Source organism: Tamandua tetradactyla, chromosome 16 (genome assembly GCF_023851605.1).
Source record: "Tamandua tetradactyla isolate mTamTet1 chromosome 16, mTamTet1.pri, whole genome shotgun sequence".
NCBI classification, from domain to species: Eukaryota; Metazoa; Chordata; class Mammalia; order Pilosa; family Myrmecophagidae; genus Tamandua; species Tamandua tetradactyla.
Window position 1 is genome coordinate 21306031 of NC_135342.1, and position 22112 is coordinate 21328142.

Here is a 22112-nt window from a genome sequence, read left to right on the forward strand (position 1 = left end):
TTTCCCCTACCCCCCTCTGGGCGGATTCTGCCTCAGCCCAGGGCATCCCCCTCCCCTTGCCCAATCTCCCAAATCAGTTGAAGCCCAGAGGTGAGAGCTCCCCATCTCCATTTCCCTTTTCGTCTCTGGGCTCCCAGGGTCCGGGTATCAGAGGCGGCCAAAACGCCTGTCACTCGGGGTGCAGGAATGGGGCGTCGGGAACAGAGTGGGGGGTCGGGATGCTGTGTTCGCCGAGGGTGGGACCGGTGGGGCCGGGATGGCCGGATGCCGCGGCCGCGGGCGGGGCAAGCTGGTGGCCTCGCCTCCCTTGGGAGCTGTCGGACCTGTTGTCATACCCCCTCCACTTCCGGCCTCCTGGGGAGGGGGACCGGGCGGCCTCTCTCCTCCTCCCCATTCCCCAGACACCTGTCTCGCAGGCAGAAGCGGCAGCGCCCAGAGCGCTGAGAGAGCGCCCCGAAGCCTGAGCTGGTGAGGGGGCCGGGGTTGCGGAGAAGAAGGGGGCTCGAGGCTCCGCGTCTTGGGTCTGCGCGGAGGAGGGGACTGGAGTTCGGGAATCTGGTCGTCGGGAGGAGCAGAGAACTCAGACTCCTGGTTTTTGTCCAGAGAGGCGGGTAGTGGGAGCTTGGACTCCTGGGTCCCAGGTGAGTGTAGGGCGCTGCACCCCTACGCAGGGAGGTTGGGGCCAAGACTACGGGGCTCCAAGGTGGAGGGTTTGGGGTTCAAGAGAGGAGGCGGCGGGAACCTGGACTCCTGATCCCCGAGGGAGAAGGGGATGGGGTCGTTCTAAAGTAGTCCAGGGGATTTGGGGGGCTGCTGGGAGGGTAAAAGGCCGGGTAGCTGGATAGAAGGGAAAGGCGGAGTCGCAGAGGCCAGTAGAGGGCGTACCAGGACCTGGGACTCAAATTCCGATCCCTCCTCGGGGGGCTTGGCTCCCTCGGAGCCAGGAAGCCCAGCCCTTGGAAAGTTCAGGCCACGCCCCCGGGCGGTGCCGATCCTATCTTTTGAACTCCTAGGCTCCGCCTCCTGGATAACCCTCTTCACAGTCCGCGGCTGTCGGGCGCAGAGCTCAAACTCTGAGGCTCCGCCCCGACGCGGTTAGGCCCCGCCCCCGGAACTCCAGGCTCCGCCCATCCCGCAGGAGCTCGAAGCGGCCATGGGGACGCCGAGCAGCCCCGAGAAGGGGACTCCGCTGCCCCCGGTCCCGGAGCGCGACGCGGAGGCCAGGCCCCAAGGAACCGCGCGGCTCCAGGAGCCATCCGAGCAGCCCCGCGAGCAGAAGGCTCCCGAGGCCCGGGCGGAGCTTCCGAGCGGCCAAGGAACGGAGCAGGAGCCGGAGGAAGAGGAAGAAGTGGGAGAAGGTAGCAGCACCGAGAGCAGCCGCGATGTGGTGAGGAGCTGGGAGGGCGAGAGCCACGGGGAGAACCCGAGGGACAAAGACCCACAGAGACAGACCCAAAGAGGACCCAGAGACTCAGAGAGACAGGTTTAGAGAAAACAAATAGAGACCCAGAGAATGCCGAGAGACTACATGGAGCCTTAGAGACTCAGAGTCAGAGTGGAAGAGACGCGGAGACGGGGTATAGAGAAACTGGAGATAGACACCCGGAGACCTGGACGCTGAGAGACAAAGACCCAGAAAAGAGAGGCCCAGAGAGAATGGAACTTGGATAGAGAGAAATAAGCATCTTGAACGAGGCTGCCCGTCTCGTTCCCCCTCCCGGGAAGGCGAGCCCCCGAGCCTCCTGGAGTCGGGTGGTCCCCGGACCTTCCCCCTCCCCCCAACCCGGACCCCGAGCCTGAGACAGAATGTTTAAGGTGAATCGAGTCGCGCAGACTCAGAGCCCCTGAAGCGGGTAAGGGGAGGGGTAGCTGGTTAGTGCCTGCAGGGGCGAGCCGCTCGTTAGAGTACTCCCTCTCCCCCCCCCACTCCTCAGTCCGAGGCCCCGCCTGCTGCACCCAACCCGGCCACGCCTCCCGCATCCATCCCTTCTGGGGAAGGGGTCCGAGGGGCGGCGCGGCGGCTTCGAGGGCAGCAACTGGAGGCACTGACTCGCGTAGCCCTGATGGAGCAGCGGGTGAAGGAACTCCAGCGCCAGAGGAAGGAGCTGAGGATCGAGGTGAGGCTGCCCCCTTGGGGGGGGGGGGTTGGCCCCAACTCCCAGGGAACCCGCAAGGCCAGGCTCCCAGCTCCTCCTTCCTTCAAGATGGGATTCTAAGGCCTCAGCCCCATCTTCCCTCCCAATCCAGGTGTCCAGCCCCAGCCCCCTTCTCCCTCACATTCAAGAGTCGACCCAAGCATCTGGGCCCTTGCGTTCTCTTTGCAGATAGAGGTGGAGGTGGCCCTGCTGCGGGGTGAACTGGCTGGTGAGCGAGTGGCCGTTCGGCGGGAAGAGGAGCAGCTCCGGGCACTGCTGGGGCAGCAGGTGGACGCCGAGCAGGGCGGCCAGGAGCAGCGGGAACAGGTCGGTTTGTCTCACTGGGTCTTCATGTCCTATATTCAGGGGTGACCTAGGGGCCCTGGTTATCCCCATTCTCCAAATGCTGGGGATACATGGGCTCCAGAGAGGACAAGAGGCATATTCTTCTGGTTTTCTCCTCCCTCCCTATCTTTTGGAACTGATTCAATGGGACCTCTGCCTTTGCTTCTTTCTCTTGCTCATTAAAATTGTCACATTATGGAAAACTTCAAGCCCACAAAAATGCAAACTCTCAGAAATAGAATCTGCAGGAACAGTGATCAAGCTTCCATTCTTGTATTCCCCCTAATTTGCTTCCCTGTCTCAAGTTTTTGAAGGCTGTTCCAGGTATCATATCATCTGTCTGTGAATACTTCAGCACTTATGGTTTGCAGATCAGAATGCCTTAAAAAACAAAACATAGCTATCATGTTATTATGCCTAAAGAGGTAATTAGCTCTGAATATCATTTCATATCTATTTGGTTTTCATGTTTCTGAGACTGTCTCAAAAATGCCATTGACACTTGGTTTATTTAATCAAGTCCCCAAAGGGCTCTTGAGGTAATTAGCTATTCAAGTTTGAATCAAGTCCCCAGAGGGCTGGTACAATTGTAATTGTGTGATATGTTGCATGGGTGTTGTTGGACCCATCTCTAATGGGTCCTTCCTACTTTTCTATTCCTATACTATTTATTATTATTCTCTAAGAAAACTTGGAGAAAACAAGTTTTCTATTCCGCAGCTGGTATTTGGCTGTTTGCATCTCTATGGTTTCATTTAACGTGTTCCTCTATTACCAGTGTTTCCTGAAGATAGGAGGTTAGAGATAGACGCTTCACCAGATTCAGACTGGCTTTAGAGCTTTTTGTAGACTCTGTCAGAGGGACATCACATCCAGTTGCCAAACCCCTGTGAGATCACCCTGATTCCTTTTTTATGATCTCTTACCTAAAGCTCTTAATATCCATTGGTGGCCATTGCTTGGATTATTTCCTTATAGGTTGGAAAATGGTGACTTTCTAATTCAATCCCAGTCTTTCTCTTTATCTGCATCTAATAAGATTTCCCGGGGCTGGATTGTGGGCCCTCTTTTACCCTCAAGGAACCTATATTTCTTCCAACTCTGATTTATCTCCTGAGGTATAGACCTATATGTCCTGTCTCCTGAATATTCCTTCCTTCCCAAGACCCAGGAGTCCAGGGCACCAGCCCCTTCCTCCTTCCACTGTTATGTCCCGTCATGCTCCCCATCTCTTTCCATCACTATATCCTCCTCCTGACCAGAGTTTCTCTCCCTAACTTTCTGTTTCATCCTTCATGCATTTGCACCATGCTATTCCCTCTGCCCCAAATGCCCCTCACCCTCTCAGCCTCCTCAGGTCCAAGGGCTCCCTGACTTTTTAAGTTCACTTCAGATCCACACCTCCTGGAAGCCTTGGCTTACACCAGGAGAAATTGTCCTTCCTCTTGGTTCCCACAGCCTCTTGTCTCACTGCCCTGGTTGCCGTAGGCTGTGACCTGCTGTATCCCCACGTGGAAGGCAGGGCTTGCACCCGGCCCACCTTGGGGTCCCCAGTATCACCCAGCATGGATGTGTCTTTACATTCATTCCTTCATTCAACTGTCTATGTTGCCCCCACTCTAGGCAGACAGGTACAGAAGCAAACCAGACAGACAAGGTCCCTGCCCTCAGGGAGCTGTCACCCCAGAGAGGGATCTGAGGTCTGGCAGTCCTGGCCCTTGCTGGCCTCTCTTTCTCCGCGCGTGGTCAGGCCAAAGCTGAGAGTATGGCGTGTCCTTTCAGGAGCAGAGGCGGCTGACCCAGGAGCGGGACCGTGTGGAGGGTCTTCGCCAGAGACTCCGGGAGGCCCAGGAACAGCTCAGCTCACAGCCAGAGGACCAGCACGTGCAGCTTCTGCAGAGGGTACAGGAGGTGAGGGCCCCTCGGGCACAATGTCCAGCCTCCTCCTCACCCGGACCAGATGGCCAGGTCCCCAGCTCTGTCCTCCCTCAGACTTGGGAATCTGGTCCCCAGCCCCCTCCTCCATCAGGAACCAGGCGTTCAGGCCCCCAGTCCCTATATTCCCCAGGCCCTAGGGATCCAAGCCTCCAGCCCTTGTCTGCTCTACTCAGCAGATGCGGGAACAGCTGGATGTGGCCCAGCGGGCCTACGAGGACCTGGAATTCCAACAACTGGAGCAGGAAACCAGGCGGGAAGAGGAGGACCGGGACGGCCCTGAGGCCCAGGTGCTGGACCCCAAGGTCCAGGAGCTCCAGGCCAGCGTGGCACAGCACAAGGTGAGCCAGGCCAGGCTAGCCCTGCCACCCTCACTGCCCCCTCTGCTCCGGGTCTGAGACTTTGTCCACATTTCCTGCCTGTGCTGTGTGCATCAGAGTAATGAAATAATAGCTGATGGTCACTGAATGTTTTCTACATGCCAGGCACTATCCAAAGCATTTCTTGTGTACTGACTCATTGAATGCTTGCAACAATCCTATGAGAAAAGTCCTTTCATTCTTTCTGTTCATTAAATGAAGAAACTCAGGCCTAAGGTGCTCCAATAATCTTTACCAAGATCACATTGTTTGTAAGTGGCAGAGCCAGGATTTTAATCTTCTCAGGTTTCTCCACTACCCAATAGGCTTCTCAACCCCTAGTCTAAAAAGATGCTCCTGTTAGTCCCTTCTGGGAGCTTTCACTTTCAAGGATCTGATAAGTCCTGTGGGAAAAAGCAATACGTTTGTATTTAATGCAAGTTATTGGATTAGAAAGCTGTTATCCACCTCTATTTCTGGATCTTTTTCCAGTGGCACTCTCCATTCCCTTCCTCTGTCTCAGACAGTTTCTGTCTGGCTCTGGTCTATTTCTGTCTTTTTGTCTCCTTTTTCTGCATCTCTGTTTTTCAGGGTCTGTCTCGGTTGCTGTTCTCCATATCTTTCTGGGTGGTGTCTCTGTCCCTCTCTCTCTGTCTCTGTTCTCAGTGACTCTTTCTGGGTCTCTGTTTCTCTGTCTGTCTCCCTTGGTGTCTGTCTGTATAGTGAATCTTCCATGCCTTCCCCTCCCCAGGTCTCTTCTGGGCCCCCAAAAGGGAAGCTCAACTGAGTCCTTGCTCCCTGGTACACAGATCCCAGAGTCTCTGTGAGAGACCCTCGAGGAGGACCTGGTTCTGTGGGAAAGTGGGTCTGGGGAGCCAGTGGGGGGCCCTGGGGTAGCTGAGTGGGTAACCAGGGCATTGGGGGGTGCCCTGCAGCGCCGGATCCAGGTCTTGGAGGAGCAGCTCAAGTCTCTGGGGGAGCAGATGGCTGCTGAGAGCCGGGGGCTGCGGCTGAAGAAGGAGGAGGCCCTGCAGGCCCTGACTCAGGTGTGTTTCCCCAGAGACCTGGTCTTTCCATCTTCCTTCCTTCCTGCGGGGGCATCCCACCACCTCCCTGTGCCCCAGATGTCTCCGGCATTGGGGAGAGCTGCTGGGAAGGCACCTGATGCAATATGGTAGACCATGGCACCTTGCCCTTTTCTAGGAAAGGAGCCGACTGCTAGAGCTTAACTGCCTTCAAGGAACCCCTGGTGGAGACGTCTCAGAGCCCAGCCAGGCCCTCACTAAGGTACGGGGAGTCATGCATCTGTCAGCTCTTCCTCCGTTACACCCAAAAGATTGAAACCTGAGCCCCCTCCTCCCTCAGGCCCAGGAATCTAGCCCCCAACCCCTTTCTCCCGCAAACCCAGGAGTCTGGGCCCCAGACTCCTTGCTCCCAGGGTGCTCAGGCCCCAGCCCCTGGTCCTCAGGGAGCCAATAGTCTCCGCTCACAGGCTTAGCTCATGCTGGGAGACTGGACATTATGGATCACCTTCCAGCTCTCCTTGGGAACTTTGAGCCTTTGTTTCTCCATCGGAGAAGTGGGCTGGCACAGGAGGCCAGAACTAAAGCAGCCTCTGTGATTCTTCCGGCTCCCAGTAACCTTCACCCCGTCTTCTGCAGCTACTGTTCACCCAGAAGACAGACCGCCAGTTGCTGGTGCTCCAGGACCCCACCGCCCACACCACTGCCACCTCTACCTCTTCCTGCCTCTTCTCCGTTCACAGCTCCCTGCAGGTGGCTTTCCCACGGCCTCTGTTTTCCCATGTGTTTCGGTCAGTAGGGACGGGCTGAGATCAGAGGCCCCTGCCAGGTTTCTCCATGGCTTTCTCTGCTGTGGGGGTGTCGGGTGGGGGTGGGGTTGATCAGGAATATCTTTCTCCAGGCTCCAGGTTTATTTGTGGTTTTCTTTCTTCCTCTTATCTCCTCGCCTCTCCTTAAGTGAAATGGGAGTGTGTGTCCCCAGGAATATGTTTTAAAAGGGCTCAAACTGAGTATATTGATAAGAAAGTTCCCTGTTCCACCCTCATTGTCCCTTAGACCCCACCCTTCCCCAGAAGCAGTGCAGCTGCTGGTTTCTTCAGTCTCCTTAAAACTGGGGCTCCCACTTTATTAATGGGCTAAAACATTAATGGAATGGGTCGCTACTATCATTTTTTTGTTTGTTTGTTTGTCTGCATGGGCAGGCACCGGGAAACGAACCCAGGTCTCCAGCATGGCAGGCAAGAACTCTGCCTGCTGAGCCACCGTGGCCCTCTTTTTTTTTTTTATTCCACAAATATTTATTGAGTGTGTACGAAACATGATTATGTACTATTCCTTTTTGGCACTGGGGATACAGCTGTGAACAAAACAACCTGCTTTTGTGGAGCTTACAGTCTATTGAGGAGAACCAAACACTAACTGAAAGGTTTAGGAGGCGAAAGGCTGAGAAAGAAGAAAGGTAGACCAGGAAATTTAAAGTGAGGAGGGGTTATTTCTGCGCTCCCGGGCAGAACTCACCAAACCCAAGATGGAGGGAGGTGAGTGTGCATGCGGGCTTTGGCACAGGCAGCTTTTAAGGATGGAGGTCAGGTGACGTCTGGAAGGGGCAGTTCATTAGTTCTGGAAGTCAGGCTGGGAGGGGCGACACAGCCTCTGAGTCGGGGTCTAGGCGGGTATATTGGGAGAGGGCGTTTGTGAGCCGGTGTAGAAAAGCGGCCGGGTTTTCATCAGGACTGTGGGTAATTTCCCTTAGCTTATGGAAGTTTACTACTTTATGTGAAGCTTTCTGCATGCCGGCTATGAGGCATGTAAGCATTTCGTACCGTCTAGTCTGCCCGTTTCTCCCCGCTGGAGTGTCAACCTGATATTCCCACCCTGGCTCCTGGTCTGGCACTGCCTCGGCCCCTACCGGCATGGTGTGGTCAGTTATATGCACCTGGTTGGCATGGGCCCTGGCTGCATTGAAAATGCGGCCCATTTCATCTGTAGTGAGGGAAGAAGAGCAGATTACATGAATGTCATGCCAAGTGAGGTCGTAAGCATTAGCTAGATACTGGAACTCTTTAGTATAGGTAGTTGGATCGTTGGAGAAGGAGCCCAATCATTTTTCAATGTGTGAAAGATCGGCCAGAGAGAAGGGAGTGTGTACCCGAATTAATCCTTCAGGTCCTGCAACCTCCCGGAGGGGACAGAGTAAAGTACTTTTTGAGCCGGTATAGGAGCTTACGGGTGAGGGTAGCGAGGAACTAGCTGGTGGCAAAAGAGCTGAAGCGGGGGGTGGGGGGCATGCCGGTAATGGGAGAGCCTTTGGAGTAGAAGGAGGAAGGGAAGGATAGGATGGTGGTTGCAATGCTGCTGGAGCAGGGGTAGGAAGAGGGGGGTAAGATGGCGGCTGGAGCTCCACCGGTGGAGGAGGAAGACAAAGGCAAGATGGCGGCGGGAGTGCTGCCGGTGCGGAAGGGGAGAGAGGAGGGCAAGATGGCGGCTGGGACATACCGGAACAGAAGGAGAAGATGGCGACTGAGATGTCGCTGAAGCAGAAGTGGGGAGGGAAAGGGAAGATGGTGACTGGAGCGCTGCTGGAGGGAGGGGAGGGTAGAGCGAGGGAGAGGAGGTTAGTTTCACAAGATGCCGTCGTGGCCCTGGTCACCTCAAAGGAAGATGAATCGAGGGGGTCAGAAAAGGAGGAATTTTCTTTGGAGAGAAGTGGGGATTTGGGAGTTTCCTTGGCTAGGAGAACCTGAGCTGTAGAGCAGGAGGTACAAAGGGAAGGGCGGGAGCGCAGAAGGAAAAAAGCCTGGACATAAGGAATTTGGGCCCATTTGTCGTTCCTCTGGCAAAAGTTGTGGAGGTTCGTAAGGATATTAAAATTGAAAGTCCCATCCTCAGGCCAATGAGAATCATTATCCAATTGATATCGGGGCCAAGCCTTTTTACAAAAGTTAAGTGAGGCGTTTTGGCTGGATGTCTGGAAGTAAATTCAGTGTGGATAGGTTAGTCAGGAGACAACCCACAATAAATATAAAGTATATCAGGCAGTGATCAGTGCTTTGTAGAAAAACATAAAGTAGGATAAGGGGATGGAAAGTGCTGGTGAATGGGACTATTTTAGACATTTTTTTCAGGAAATGCCTCTAAAGTGAGGCATTTAAAAAATGAAGTCACATGCTGTGCCTAAGCTAGGGGGTATATCAGATGGAAAGAATTGTGTTTCAGTTGTATAGATATGAGGTAAACACTTAGAAACCGATGGTCATTTTATCATGCAAACTTTTCTTTTGCAAACATGCATGTATTTGCTACCATTGGCTTTTTAAAAACTTGACACTATGTATCATGGCAAGGGTTTTCTATGGATATATTTATAGCTGCCTCGGTTTTTTTTATAAAGTAATTGTTTTTATTAGAGAAGTTGTAGGTTCATAGAAAAATCATGCAGAAAATACCCCCCACCACTTGCCTCATTTTAATGGCCCTATAATATCAAATTGGGTAATAATAAGAGCAAAGATATTTATTGAGTCCTTAGAGGGTACCAGGTAATGATAGAAATGGTTTATCTAGATCTACTGTTAGTTTTTGTCATAACTTGGCAAAGTAGGTTCTACTCTCTCCATTTTCTAGGTGAAGAAAGTGAGGCAGAAAAGTTAAATTACTTAACCAGCTAGTAAGGAGCAGAGCGGGTTTGATCCCGGGTGGTCTGTTTTCAGAGCCTGACCTCTGACCCTCTGGCTTCTTTACGGTGCCCTATTCTCTCGTGGGCATTGAGCCAGCCCTCTGTGGATGTAGTTGAGGTTTTTGCATTTTAAGCAATGCTGTTGTGAATATCCATGTGTGTGTGTCTTTGCACACCCAATATTAATGATAACAATAATAAACATTCTTATCAATTTTATATTCAAATGTTGGCACTATAATATAATAATATCAATAATACATCATATAATGTAATATGCAATGTATAACATTTATTAATTATTAATATCAATAGCATTATATATTCATAATCATCTTTAAGAGCTTAATATAGACTAAGTCTATTCTAAGCCTTTTTATCAGATTGAACCATATGAAATGGCCATTATTTGGAGGTGAAAAACCATGAAAACACTGGCAATTTCACATGATTTCAGCCTACTATGTAGAATCTTGCTTTTTGCTCAGAACCCCCAAAAGTAGGTCTTATTATTATCTCCATTCGGGTAAAGAATTACCAGCACGCCTTCTTCAGTATGAGAAACTCAGGTTGGGTTAACTTTCTAGCTCATTCCCCCAGAAACCTGATAAAGGTGGAGTGCAGCTGTGTTCCCAGGCAACACAATTTACTGTAAAAATGAGCCTTCTTGGTAAATGGTGTGGCGAAGGTACCTGATGGGAAGCTGCATCTGTTCCTATGGAGCAATGATGAGTTATTGGCTCCTATTAGAAACGAGCCTTCTAAGTCCCCGCCATTGTGGGTCTCATCACCTGGGGGGCCAGACACTGGCCCCAGGGTTTGTTCCTGTGCCAGGGACTCGCCCATGTCCTTTGCAGGAGGTTCTTGTAAGAACCCTAGGACAGGTGTGGAATGCTGCCCCTTTTACAGAGGGGAGACCTAGCCTGGGAGGGAAGGAAACAGCCTGCCCAAGTCACACATCCAGTGCATGGCAGAGCTGGGATTTGAACCCAGGTCTGCCCTTCCCTTGGCTAGAGCTTTTCAGAAGACGGGGGTTTCCCAGGAGTCCTTCAGAATCCCAGATAGTATCAAGGGACCCCAGGGCACAGAAAGAGTCCAGGGAGTTTTTATTGACTCAGCCAGGGAAGCTGTTAGGAAGTGGATAAATGATTGTCTGAATTAACATATTACTTCTCCTTGCCTGCCTTCCTCTCTCCTTCCCTCCCCCTCCAATTCCTCTTAAATCCCTCTCAAATTCCACCCCTTCTTTCCAGTGTTACGTGACACCCAAGAGCACCATGTCTGGAGTCAGCCTGCTTGGGTTCAAATACCTGTCTGGGCACTTCCTACCTGGGTGTCCTTAGATACTCCACCTCTCTGTGCCTCAGTTTCCTTGGCTGCACAGTGAAGTGCTTAGTACAGTGCCTGGCACATCAGTGCTCAGCAAATGGGAGCTGCTCTTACTTTGATTATAATTACAGTGATTAGTATCATTACAATTGTTGTCACCCTCGTTCCTCTCACCTCACTTCATCTCTGTGTGTGACTCTGCACCATCTTAAGTTTTTGTCTCCCAATTGTCTATTCACCACTCAACAGCCAGAGCAATCTTTATGCTTCCTACTCCAAACCCTATCCCGAAAAGCCTTCAGTGCCCTCCCTGCACCCTGATCCAGCCCTCCCTGCCATGGTCTGCGAGTCCCTACATGAGCTGGGTCCTGCCCACATCCCACCACAACTCTCCCACTCACTCTTCTCAGTCGCACCAGCCTCCCCAATGAGCTGTCAATTTGTTTCTGCCTCAGGACCTTTGCACTTGCTGAAACACTCTCCCCCTCAGCCATCCCCTGGCCAGTCCTCATCCTTTGCGTCTTTGGCTGTCTCTGGTCTTCCAGTTGGAAGGTGCTCCTCTTTATAGCACCGTATTCTCTTCAAGCATGGCAATTCCTGCTTCTGTGTTTATTTGTATAATGGCATATTCAGTTCCTACAACGTTAAGCACCGTGCACACAAGGCTTGGTCTTTCTTGTCCACTCTCAGAGCCAGTGTCTGAGGCTCCCTGCTAAGAAGTGCTGGGAATATGAACTGAAGGAAGGAAGGAGTGAAGGGAAGGAGGCACAGGGACGTGGGACTTGGTCTCCTCTCTGAAGTGGAGGTCATGTTTCTCCCAACTCCCAGGATTCCAGGATCCTTCAGTAACCAAGTGCTCATTAAATGTTAGGCACATAATGAGCACTTGATAAGCATCAGCTGCTATTATTTTTTAGCATTTTTTACTTTTTTATTATTAAAAACCCAAATAGAGAAAATCACATCAAAACACACAGCTTATTATTATAAAGGAACCCTCAGGTATCTGCCACCTTTGTCAACACTGGCAGCTATCGCGGGAGCCCACCACATGCCCCCTCAATAACTGCTAACCTGACTTGTATAGTGATAGCATTCCTTTCTTTAAAGTCCTGTCAAGGGTCTATTGCTACATACTGTGGTTTAGTTTTACCTTTGTGTGTTTGTGTTTCCTTTAAGTCACCTTTAATCTATGGGCCTCCCCTCCATTTCTCTTTTGGTCCCCTTGCAATTTAATTGTTGAAGAAACCAGCTCTCGAGAGCTTCCTGCAGTCCTGGGTTTGCTGGTTGCATCCGGGGGGTCATTGCCCCCTCTTCTACCTCTGTCTTTCCTGCAAAGTCGGATGCACAGCTTGATCAGATTCAAGTTCAGCATCTTGACAACTCTTCCAAGAAGCCTCTGGCTGTTGCTTTTCTTTTTGTGCTGTCAGCACCTAGATCCATGGATACGCTAGGAGTTACAAGTGATGAAATCCCAATTTTGTCACTCTTCTCATTTATTTATTGAAATACGTCTACAAAGAGGACCAACCCTCCTATTTTTGGCTACCCAGAGGAACAGTTTTTGTAGGAAGGGTAGGGAAAATGCTTGAAGGTTTCATTTTATCCACCTTCAAAATAAAAAGCTTGTTTTCCAGTAACCACCCAGAGTGACCAATTAGATTTTCCTTTTAGTATCGTTATGAATTTATGGATTAAATGTATTTGGTGAATTTTGATCTCCGGTGGTAAGTTTCCTTATTGATGCTGCAGTTATATAATTTGTTATTTTTTTATTCTTTATTATCATACAGAACTATGGCTGTGTTTCCTTTTTAAAAAGCTCAGTTTTCTTTATTTACTGCCCTCAAACATGTTTTTCTTTTTTTTTTTTTTTTGCTAACTTTTTATTTTGGAATAATTTCAGACTTACAGGAAAAAGTAAAAAATAGAGAAAAAAACTCCCGTATATCCTTCCCATATTCTGTAATTGTTAACATTTTACCACATTTAATTTTTGCTTTATCACTCTATCCAGACATACGCACATATATATAATAACTTTTTTTAATTAATTAATTTTGTTTTTGCATGGGCAGGCACCAGGAATCGAACCCGGGTCACCGGCATGGCAGGCGAGAACTCTGCCTGCTGAGCCACCATGGCCCATTCCCCATAATAACATTTTTTTGAACCGTGATTCCCTTCTGTATGTATTTGTTTAGGTCAAGGACATTCTCTTTCATAACCACAGTATGATGATCAAATTCAGGAAACTATCTTTGAAACAATACCATTAAAATCCAGAGACCTTTATTGTTATTTTGTCAATTGTCCCACTAATATTCTTGCCTAGTCAAAAAAAAAAAAAAAAAATTCTGGTCCAGGGACACAAGTTGCATTTAGCGGTCTTGTTTATTTATTTAAAAGAAAACAACAACAACAAACATCCCTCTGGTTCAAATGTTGAACGGGATGGAAGGATATTCAGGGCAAAGACTTTGTTCCCATCCTCCCAGCTCATCTCTAGAGTGCACCCAGGGTTACCAATTTCTGTGTGTTCCCAGAGACTTTCAGTCTTTTTACATGTATCTATTTTCCCCGTCCCTCTTTTCCTGTATCTTGCTTTTATCTTGGAGATGCTGCCTCCACCCTTCTCCTTTTTGATGCTCCAGAGTTTTCCGTGGTGAGGCCCATCCGTGGCTGATTTACCTCGCCCCCTTCCCGTAGGCTCGCAGGCAGGTCCAGGCTTTCACTAGCACGGGCAGCTCTGCTGGGAATAACCCTGAACTCAGATCATTGTGTGCGCATATGATTCTAGCCATAGGATCAATTCCCAGAAGTGGAATTAAGGCTCAGAGATTTTTGTACTTGTCATTTTTATTTAAAAAAAAAAAAAAAGAGCCAAAATGCCCTCTACTGAGGATTCCCTTAGAACACCCCGCCAGCGTTGTGCGAAACGGTCTGGCTTTTCAGTCCCCGCCAAAGCAGGTGGGCTTTTTATGTATGCATATAAAACAGCTTTATTGAGATATAATTCCCATACCATACAGTACACCCATTTAAAGTGTGCAATTAAATGGCTTTTTGGTATATTCACAGAATTGGGCAACCATCACCACAATCAATTTTAGAATATTTTCAGTACCCCAAAGAGAAACCCTGTACCCCTTAGCTGTCATCCCTCAATCCCCTTATCCTTCTCAGGTGGCTTCCTGTCTGTGTGGATTTGCTTATTCTGGACATTTCCATTTAAGTGGACTCATGTAATAAGTAGTCCTTTGGGTTGGCTTCTCTCCCTCAGCGTCACGTTTTCAGGGCTCACCCACGTTGACCTTGGGCATTTTGATCTGTACCAATTAGATGGGTGGTTTTATGTGGCACTTCTCGGATATACCATGGAGGCTGAGCATCTTTCCTTGTGCGCGGGCCTTGTGTGTTTCCAGGGCTCCATTGGCCTCCAGAGAACTGGAAGCCTACCCCGGAGGAGGGGCGAGAGAGCGAGCCAGAGAGGAGCCCCCCGACCTCTGTCCCTCCATTGTACTGGTGAGGACCCCTCCCAGCCCCCATCACCACCTTGGAGGACGCCTGCTGGGAAGAGGGGAGGTGTTCAGGCAGGGGAACCCTTAACCCAGTCCCTTCTCTTCCAGGATCCCAGGAGGTCTCAGCTCTCCAGCCAGCAGCGGGGGACTCTGGAAGACACGCCCTCTATCAGCTGTTGAACTGTGGCCCTGGGAATAGGTGAGACGTCAGAGAGAAGGTGGGCAGATGCCGGGAGGGGGAGGCGATGCTCCAACCTGCGCTGATCTCTTCTCCTCCCACTAGCTCTGGGGCCTTCCACCCAGACATCGCCCGCATGGAGAGGCTCCTGCAACAGGCCGTGGCAGAGAGGGAGCGGCTGCTCAAGGCCAGGGTGAGAGCCCGGGCCCTTCTCCTTGGGGACTCAGAGACCCCCCATCTCCAGCCCCTCACCCCTCAGACCCAGGACTCGGGGCCCCAGGCCGTCTTCCTTCATACCCGGGAGCCCCGGTGCATTTTCCCCCCACACCTTACTTGTCAGCCTCCTCCTTGAGTCCTTCACTCTAAACCCACAGGAAGGGACGAGAAGGAGCACAGAAGGTCCCTCAGGCCCCGCTATCCCTGCCATCATGGTAAGTCCCCCTCCCCGACCCTCCTCCCACCTCTTTTTTTTTTTTTTATTAATTTAAAAAATTAAAAAAGAAATATAACAACAAACAAGCACAAACATTCTTAACTTTTGATCATTCTGTCCTACATATATAATCGGTAATTTACAATATCATCATATAGTTGCATATTCATCGTCATGATCATTTCTTAGAACATTTGCATCAATTCAGAAAAAGAAATAAAAAGACAACAGAAAAAAATTCATACATACCATACCCTTTACCCCTCCCTTTCATTGATCACTAGCATTTTATTTATTTTTATTCCATATGTTTTACTTGTCTGTTGATTAGGTAGATAAAAGGAGCATCAGACACAGGGTTTTCACAATCACACAGTCACATTGTGAAAGCTATATCATTATATAATCATCTTCAAGAAACATGGCTACTGGAACACAGCTCTACATTTTCAGACGGTTCCATTACATCCAGCCTCTCCATTACATTTTGAATAACAAGGTGATATCTATTTAATGTGTAAGAATAACCTCCAGGATCCTCCCACCTCTTTTTACTCTGTTCCCCCCTTACATTCCCGGGCCTATGTCCTCTCTCTTGTCACACCCCTTTCCTCTTCTCCAGTGAAACAGAAAAATGTCCTGGGCTTGTCAAGGAAAAAGGAAATAAGAAGAACCCAGTTTCTGTTCCCTTCTATATCTTCAGCAGGCCCTCCAGTTACCTTCACACCTGTGCCTCAGTTTCCTCTTCTGTAAATTGCTGATAATATCAGCAGTAACTACTAGAATGAGGGCAACTGCATGCCAGGGCTTAAAAATTTTTTTTTAAGTTTTGTTTTATTCTTTTTGTCTCTTTTTTTAAAAACATTTTAATATACAAATTTTCAAGTATATACAAAATGCAGAACAAATAGATAGTTTAAATAACCCCCCCAATACCCTTCCACGCAGCTTGAATAATTATCAGCATCAAATCTTGTTCTGTTTCTGCCAACTTGCTTTGCTAATCCCACCATACTTTCCATTCCACACTGGAAGATTTTAAAACAAAATCCAGATATCGTATAATTTCATCTATACCTCATTATGTACCTCCAAAAGATGTGTTTTTTTTAATTTAACAAAAATTCCATTTTCTTACTTTACAAGATTATTGGTAATTCTGCCACATCCTAATATACTGTCTATGGTCATTTTTCCCCAATTGTCACCAAACGTCTTTTTTTATAGCTGATTTATTTGAATTTATTGGATCCAAGCAAAGCATACACAATGTATTTGGTTAAAATGTCTCTTAAATCTTTTTAAATCTCTGAATCTGCCCTCCCACCTCTCCTTTTTTTTTAATGCCATTTTTTTGTGAAAGAAAATCCAGTCATTTATCCTGTAGATTTTCTCACACTGGATTTAGCTGAAGGTATCCTTATTGAAATTTTATTTTTCCCTAAGCTAATAGCATGAATGTACTTTTGTCCTAAGAACATGGCAGTACTGAGGAAGTGAAGGTCATCCTTGAGCCCTTCTTCATAATCTCACGTCTGCATTGGTGCTTTCCATCTACTGAGCACCCTTCCAACCTCTTTCATACTGTTCCACTGCACTTCTTGAACCATCGTTTATGAATTTATTTTTTTCCCCATTAACAGGCACATTATTTGCACATCGCTCTTTATTTTCTTAGCAGTTTGTCCTTTCCCATCAAAATTTATTGAGTGCCCACCATGTGCCAGACCCTGGGGTTAAAGCAGACACTCAAATAACAAGCCCTACCTTCTAGAAGCTGATGTTTAGTGGGGGAGATGGACAGAAAAGCAACATAAATAAGTAAAATAAAGAGCATATCAGATGCTGTTAAGAGCCAAGGAGACAAAAAGCAGGAAGGGCAGTGGGGCTTTCCAGGGTGTTAGGTAGAAGCTGTACATCATTAAAAATAAAACATCTCTGCTTTGTAGTTCTCCATGGTGTGGCTGCACCATCATTTATTAAACAGCCCCTTCTTTTGTGCAGTGGCCCCCCCACCCCTTATGCTCCGTGCTGTCTTCCTGTTCACATGTGTGGGTGTGTGTCTGAGGATCGTACTGAGAAGTGGAATTGCAGTTGAAGAACCTGACAGTGGCTAGCTCATCCTTAAATAGCCCTATGAGGAGGGGGCTGTGACAACCCCTGTTTTTCAGAGCAGAGGCACAGAAGGGGCAGGAGTTCCGTGGTGGTGACTTAGCTGGGGAGTGATGGAGTTGAGAGTCCCCAGCCTGTCTCTGCTCTCCCCCTGAATTGGGTTCCATCATGTTCCAGCTGGGTGGCCATGGTGGGGCACTTCCTCTCTAGAAGCCTCGGCTATCTCATCTGTTAAATGGGGACAATCATGGATTGTTTTGGAGAAGAAATGAGGTGATCATGGATGGATTGGCATGGTGGCTGGCACATGGTAGAAGCTCCCCTACCTGGTGGTGGTGATGATAACGTATGGATTTGGCAAGATGACCAGTAGAAGAGCCCAGGCTTTGGTCCCTTCTGCTTCCATGCAGACCCCTGGCTCCTCACTTCCTCTCCGCGTTGTCCCCCCACTCCCATCTCCAACCAATGAATCTCATCTCTCTTTTCTCATTCCCTTCATACTCTGGTCTCTCTTTAGTTTTCTAAGCCTTCAATACTCAAAGTGTGGTCCATGGACCAAAGCTTCACCGTCCCCTTAGAGCTTGTTAGAATGTCCCCTCCACCCCAGACCCGCTGAGTCAGACTCTGCAATTTAACAGAATCCCCAGGGGCCAGTTAGCAGACCACTGTCTGAGATATTCTGCTCTAAGCCTCACTATGATCATGGGACTCACAAATCCCCATTCTTTGCAGAGATTGTTTGGGAAGCAAGGGTGCAATCTGACTGGGTCTGTGGTTGGGGCTTTTGTTATCAGTAGACACTTTTATATTGCCTTAATTCTTCTCTGCTAACCTTTGTGGCCACCTGTGATGGCCATGCTGCCAGGTGAGTCCCAGCTTGGTCAGCTCCAGCTGTGTGACTTGGGGCTAATGACTTAGCCTCTCTGAGTCTTGGTTTCCACATTTGTAAAATGGGAATACATATACCTACTGCCAGGGAAGTTTGAGGGGGCAAAGACATTATACCTATACAGGGCTTAGTACAGGATTAAGCACAAATTTCACCCCAAAAATAATCACAACAACAGCAATAATGGAAACGACGTTCTCATTTATTGATCATACCTTTTGGTCCTCGTTTTACAAAGGCAGTACCAAGAGCTCCACCTTGGGGACATTGACCTGGGGCCCCTCCCTTCTCTGGCATGCTCCTGGTATTTCTGTATGAGCTGTAAGGTCAAGAAGACCTAGTGCAAATTCCCAGTCTGCCACCCAAAGCTGTGTGTGATCTTGGGTGGATTATTTTTCATCTCGCCATACCTCAGTTTGCCTATCTGTAAAACGGGGCCCATCCCATGGGTGACTGTGAATTGTCAAGGGGCTGATGCTTACAACGCCCTGGGCAGCGTGTCATAGTCAATAAGCGTAGCTGTTGATGCCACTCTTATTCTCACTGTTATGATGTTACTGTCTAAAGGCCATGGCAGCCCAATCTCCTCACACGTGAGCTGCCCTGATTGGGCTCCCCTGAGTGTGTGTGTGTTTGGTGGTGGTGGTGGTGGGTGTTTAGGCTGTAGGCCCTTTCATGGTCTGCTGCCCCTCTCTCTTCCCTCCCCAGGCTCCACCTGCACCCAGTCCTCCAGGTCCCCGGGTCTTGGATCTCCGGCAGCACCTGGAACGATGGGGCCACAACCCGGAAAGCTGCCCACAGGTGCGGGTGTCGGGGGGCTGCTGCCGCGGCCCCCTGGTGAAGATGGGCGGCCGCATCAAAACCTGGAGGAAGCGCTGGTTCTGCTTCGACCGTCAGGCCCGCCGCCTGGCCTACTACGCGGGTAAGCCCAGCCTGGCCACCTTGGGGGTCCCCGGGAGCCTGAGAGACTCCTATCTAGAGGCCTGGTCCCCCGCCCTCTTCTCCCGTAGGCCCATGAGCCTCGATCCTCGGGAATCAGGAATCCAGGCCTTCAATCCCAACTTCCCCCGAGATCCAGGGGTTTGGGCCCCTAACTCCTTCCTTCCCCACAGCCAAGGAGTAAGGAGTACTGGCTGCCAGGCTCCAGGAGGCAACTCCCTAGTCCCTCGGTTAAGTGACCCAGAATCCAAAACCGCAGCCCTCCTGAGTAATGCGGAGAACAGTTTTGTACCATTCTGGCTCCCCACATCCTCATTTGCCTAAGACACCTCGGAGTCTGAATCAGCATTGCCCTCAGTCCTTGTTCTCTAGGGAAATGCGGGTCTGGTCCACTCGCGGGTTCCTTCCCTTCTCAGGGACCCAGGATTCCAGCTCCCCAGTGTCCTCTCAGACACTGAGCGGTCAGGGCCCCACCCTTGTCGACCCCCACACCCTGTCTCCACCTGCATCTTTCACATTAACACTCACCTCCCAGCCACAGTATTTTAGGGACCTTTTGACCCCTGTCGCCACATTCCTCATCCGAACCCCAGCCTCAGGACTTGGGCCCACTGACCCCCAACACAGACACACACACACACACCCCTCTCACTGGCTCTGATTCTCTCTTGTCTTCCTCTGCCAGACAAAGAAGAGACCAAGCTCAAAGGTGTCATCTACTTCCAGGCCATCGAGGAGGTTTATTACGACCACTTACGCAGTGCCTTTAAGGTGAAGCCCCCCAGGGGTGGGGACCCGGCAGTCAAGCCTCATCCCATTTCTACCTCCTCCTGGGAAGGGACCCTCAGTCCCTACAGCAAGGGACCAACAGGTCACTCCACTGCAGAGACCAAAAATTAAAGCCCCCAGGCTTTGGCCCTCAGCCATTGTTACTTTTCTTGGAACAAAACTTTTTGAGCAAAAATCTGGCAAACTCTAAGGCTATGCAGGAGGAGGGCAGGGTCAGGAACCAGGCTGCCTGGGGAGTGTGTGAGGGAGCCTGGCATTACTCAGCTCCTGCCCTTAGTTGCCAGGTTGGAATGGGTCCCATGGTGTTGTATCATACTTATCCCTGCCCGGCCCCCACAATTCAGGAATCAGAACTTTTATAAAAGCCAGGGCCAGAAATTTAAATGTTGGCAGCTGATACCATTTTTAGAATGTGCCGGGGAGAGCAAACACCTGGGGCTTTGTAGCCCTTAAGTTGGAATCCCAGCAGTGTAACTGTATCTGTGAAGTGACTTCTCTTCTCTGAGCTTTAATGTGCTCGTCTGCAAAGTGGGCACAATCTAACCCACCCCCTTAGATTTACTGAGGAGGTTGTCCTTAATTCTCGCTCCCAATCCCATGCAGCCTGTGAGTGGCGAAGCTGGGTTTCGAACCCAGGGTGCCGCGGGTGTCTGTTCGTTTGACCAACCCCGGCCTCCCCGCGCTTTTTCCAGAGCCCCAGCCCCCGCCTGACGTTCTGTGTCAAAACCTACGAGCGCCTTTTCTACATGGTGGCCCCGAGCCCGGAGGCCATGCGAATTTGGATGGACGTCATCGTGACAGCGGCCGACGAGAACCACGCCCCCTGAGCGGCCCCGCCCCCGGGGGACTTCCCGGGGAGGCTCCGCCCTCGCAGCCCGGCCGGACCGCCTGGGCCCGCCCCTTTGGAACTCTCTTGGGAATCGTGATCGCGCTGCGGCTCCGCTGGCCTGAGCCGCGGCGATTTGTGCTTTTCCCAGCCCGGATCTGCAGCCCCCGGGGCCCTCCACGGGGCACGAGGATTGCGGGGGCGGGAAGGAACTATTTATTGGTGCTTCTGTGATACCAGATTAAACGTGAAAGAAAACCTGGGGTTGCTGCTGTCCCTTGGCTCCTAGGCAGGACATCCGAATTATGGGTACCTTTGAGAGTTTAGCGTCCCAGGACTGGTTCCTCTGTAGGAATGGAGGTCTCCACCCTAAGGTCATGGCGGGGAGAGGGGGAAGGGGGCAGATGCGCCCTTAAGTCTTGGGTAATTTTGTTTTTTCATTTTGGGCCGTCCGCTTCCACCCTTTTTAGCCTGACTGTGCTATTTGCAATTTCTAGGAATTGCTGGGCTCCCTCCCCCAAGGCTTTTGCACATATTGTTCCCTTTGCCCTTTACTTCCCTTTGCCAGTTAAACTCCTCATTCTTCTTCGGGTCTTAATTCAGAGGTCTCCTCCCCCAGGAAATCCTTTCTGACTCCCTTGGCTGGGTCAGGCACCCTCCCTTCCTGCCCTGGGTTCCCTCACCCCATCCCTGAGCCTGGGTGATCACTGGGTCTTTGTGGTTCCCCAGCCCCTTCCCGGACTGGGAGCTCCCTTAAGGGAAGGTCAGGCTGTCCTGGTCACCGCTGTATTTCCAGCACCATGGGCCACATTTCACTCAGAGAAAGTGAATAAAACACTGCTTCCCTTTCCTCTCTGTGCCTTTGTACATACTATTCCCTCTGCTTAGGCCCCTTTCCTCACTCCACCCAATTCCTACTCATCATTTGAGTCAGAACTCAGATGTTTCCTTCTCCGAGAAGCCCTCCCTGATTCTCCTGGCTGAGTCACAGGCCTCTGGGCTCCTGCAGCCCCTGAAGCTTCCCATCTGGCCCTGACCCCTCAATGTGGGCCTCTCCCGTCACAGCCATGACTCCTTGGCCATTGCTACTTATGAATATGTCTCCCCCCACACCCCTGCTGGGCTGGGAGTGCCAGGAGGCAGGGACTAGGATTGTGTCAGTCACCACTACATCCTTGGCACCCAGCAAAGGGCTTAGAGCAAATTAGGTGTTGAGTGAATGTTTGATAATTGATGAGAAAGAGATGCTAAGGATGGGGGATAGCCATGAGCCAGGCAGACTATAGAACTCTTTGCCTGACATCTCTTCATCATTTAGGTCTCATTTCAGGTGTCCCCTCCTCCAGGAAGCTCTCCTCGATCCCTGGGTTGGATCAGGTGTCTCTTCTGGACTCCCACAGCCCTGATTACTCCAGATTATTACTGTCTGGTGACAAGACTTTCCCTCCTCCCAATCCCCTGGATGTAGGCATTTGATCTCTTTGGTTCCCATCACCTCAGGCCCTGGGTGTCCAGTCCTGGATCCTGGACCCCCCTAGAGGATTCAAATATAATGCTCCTGAGACCTGGAAATGTGTACACCTGAATCCTCAGGCCCTCTGGGACCTCAGGTGTCCCTTGGCCT

The 22112-nt window shown here is 50.3% G+C and overlaps 1 protein-coding gene across 3 annotated transcripts; it reads left to right on the forward strand.

Annotated features, from left to right (window-relative positions):
• The first annotated feature begins 333 nt into the window (after positions 1 to 333).
• PHLDB3 (pleckstrin homology like domain family B member 3) lies at positions 334 to 20746 on the forward strand. 3 transcript variants are annotated; one of them, XM_077131632.1, is made up of 16 exons: positions 334 to 641; positions 1014 to 1387; positions 1935 to 2117; positions 2325 to 2462; positions 4263 to 4391; positions 4592 to 4756; positions 5710 to 5820; positions 5978 to 6061; positions 6436 to 6549; positions 14227 to 14326; positions 14431 to 14521; positions 14606 to 14693; positions 14875 to 14931; positions 18643 to 18856; positions 19559 to 19644; positions 20355 to 20746. In XM_077131632.1, exons 2-16 carry the CDS (start codon positions 1154 to 1156, stop codon positions 20487 to 20489), a joined length of 1929 nt encoding a protein of 642 aa, XP_076987747.1. In that variant the 5' UTR covers positions 334 to 641; positions 1014 to 1153; the 3' UTR covers positions 20490 to 20746. The 3 variants fall into 3 exon arrangements, with proteins under 3 accessions (XP_076987747.1, XP_076987749.1, XP_076987748.1); XM_077131634.1 differs by having other exon boundaries at positions 4595 to 4756; XM_077131633.1 differs by having other exon boundaries at positions 1139 to 1387.
• The last annotated feature ends 1366 nt before the right edge of the window (positions 20747 to 22112 follow it).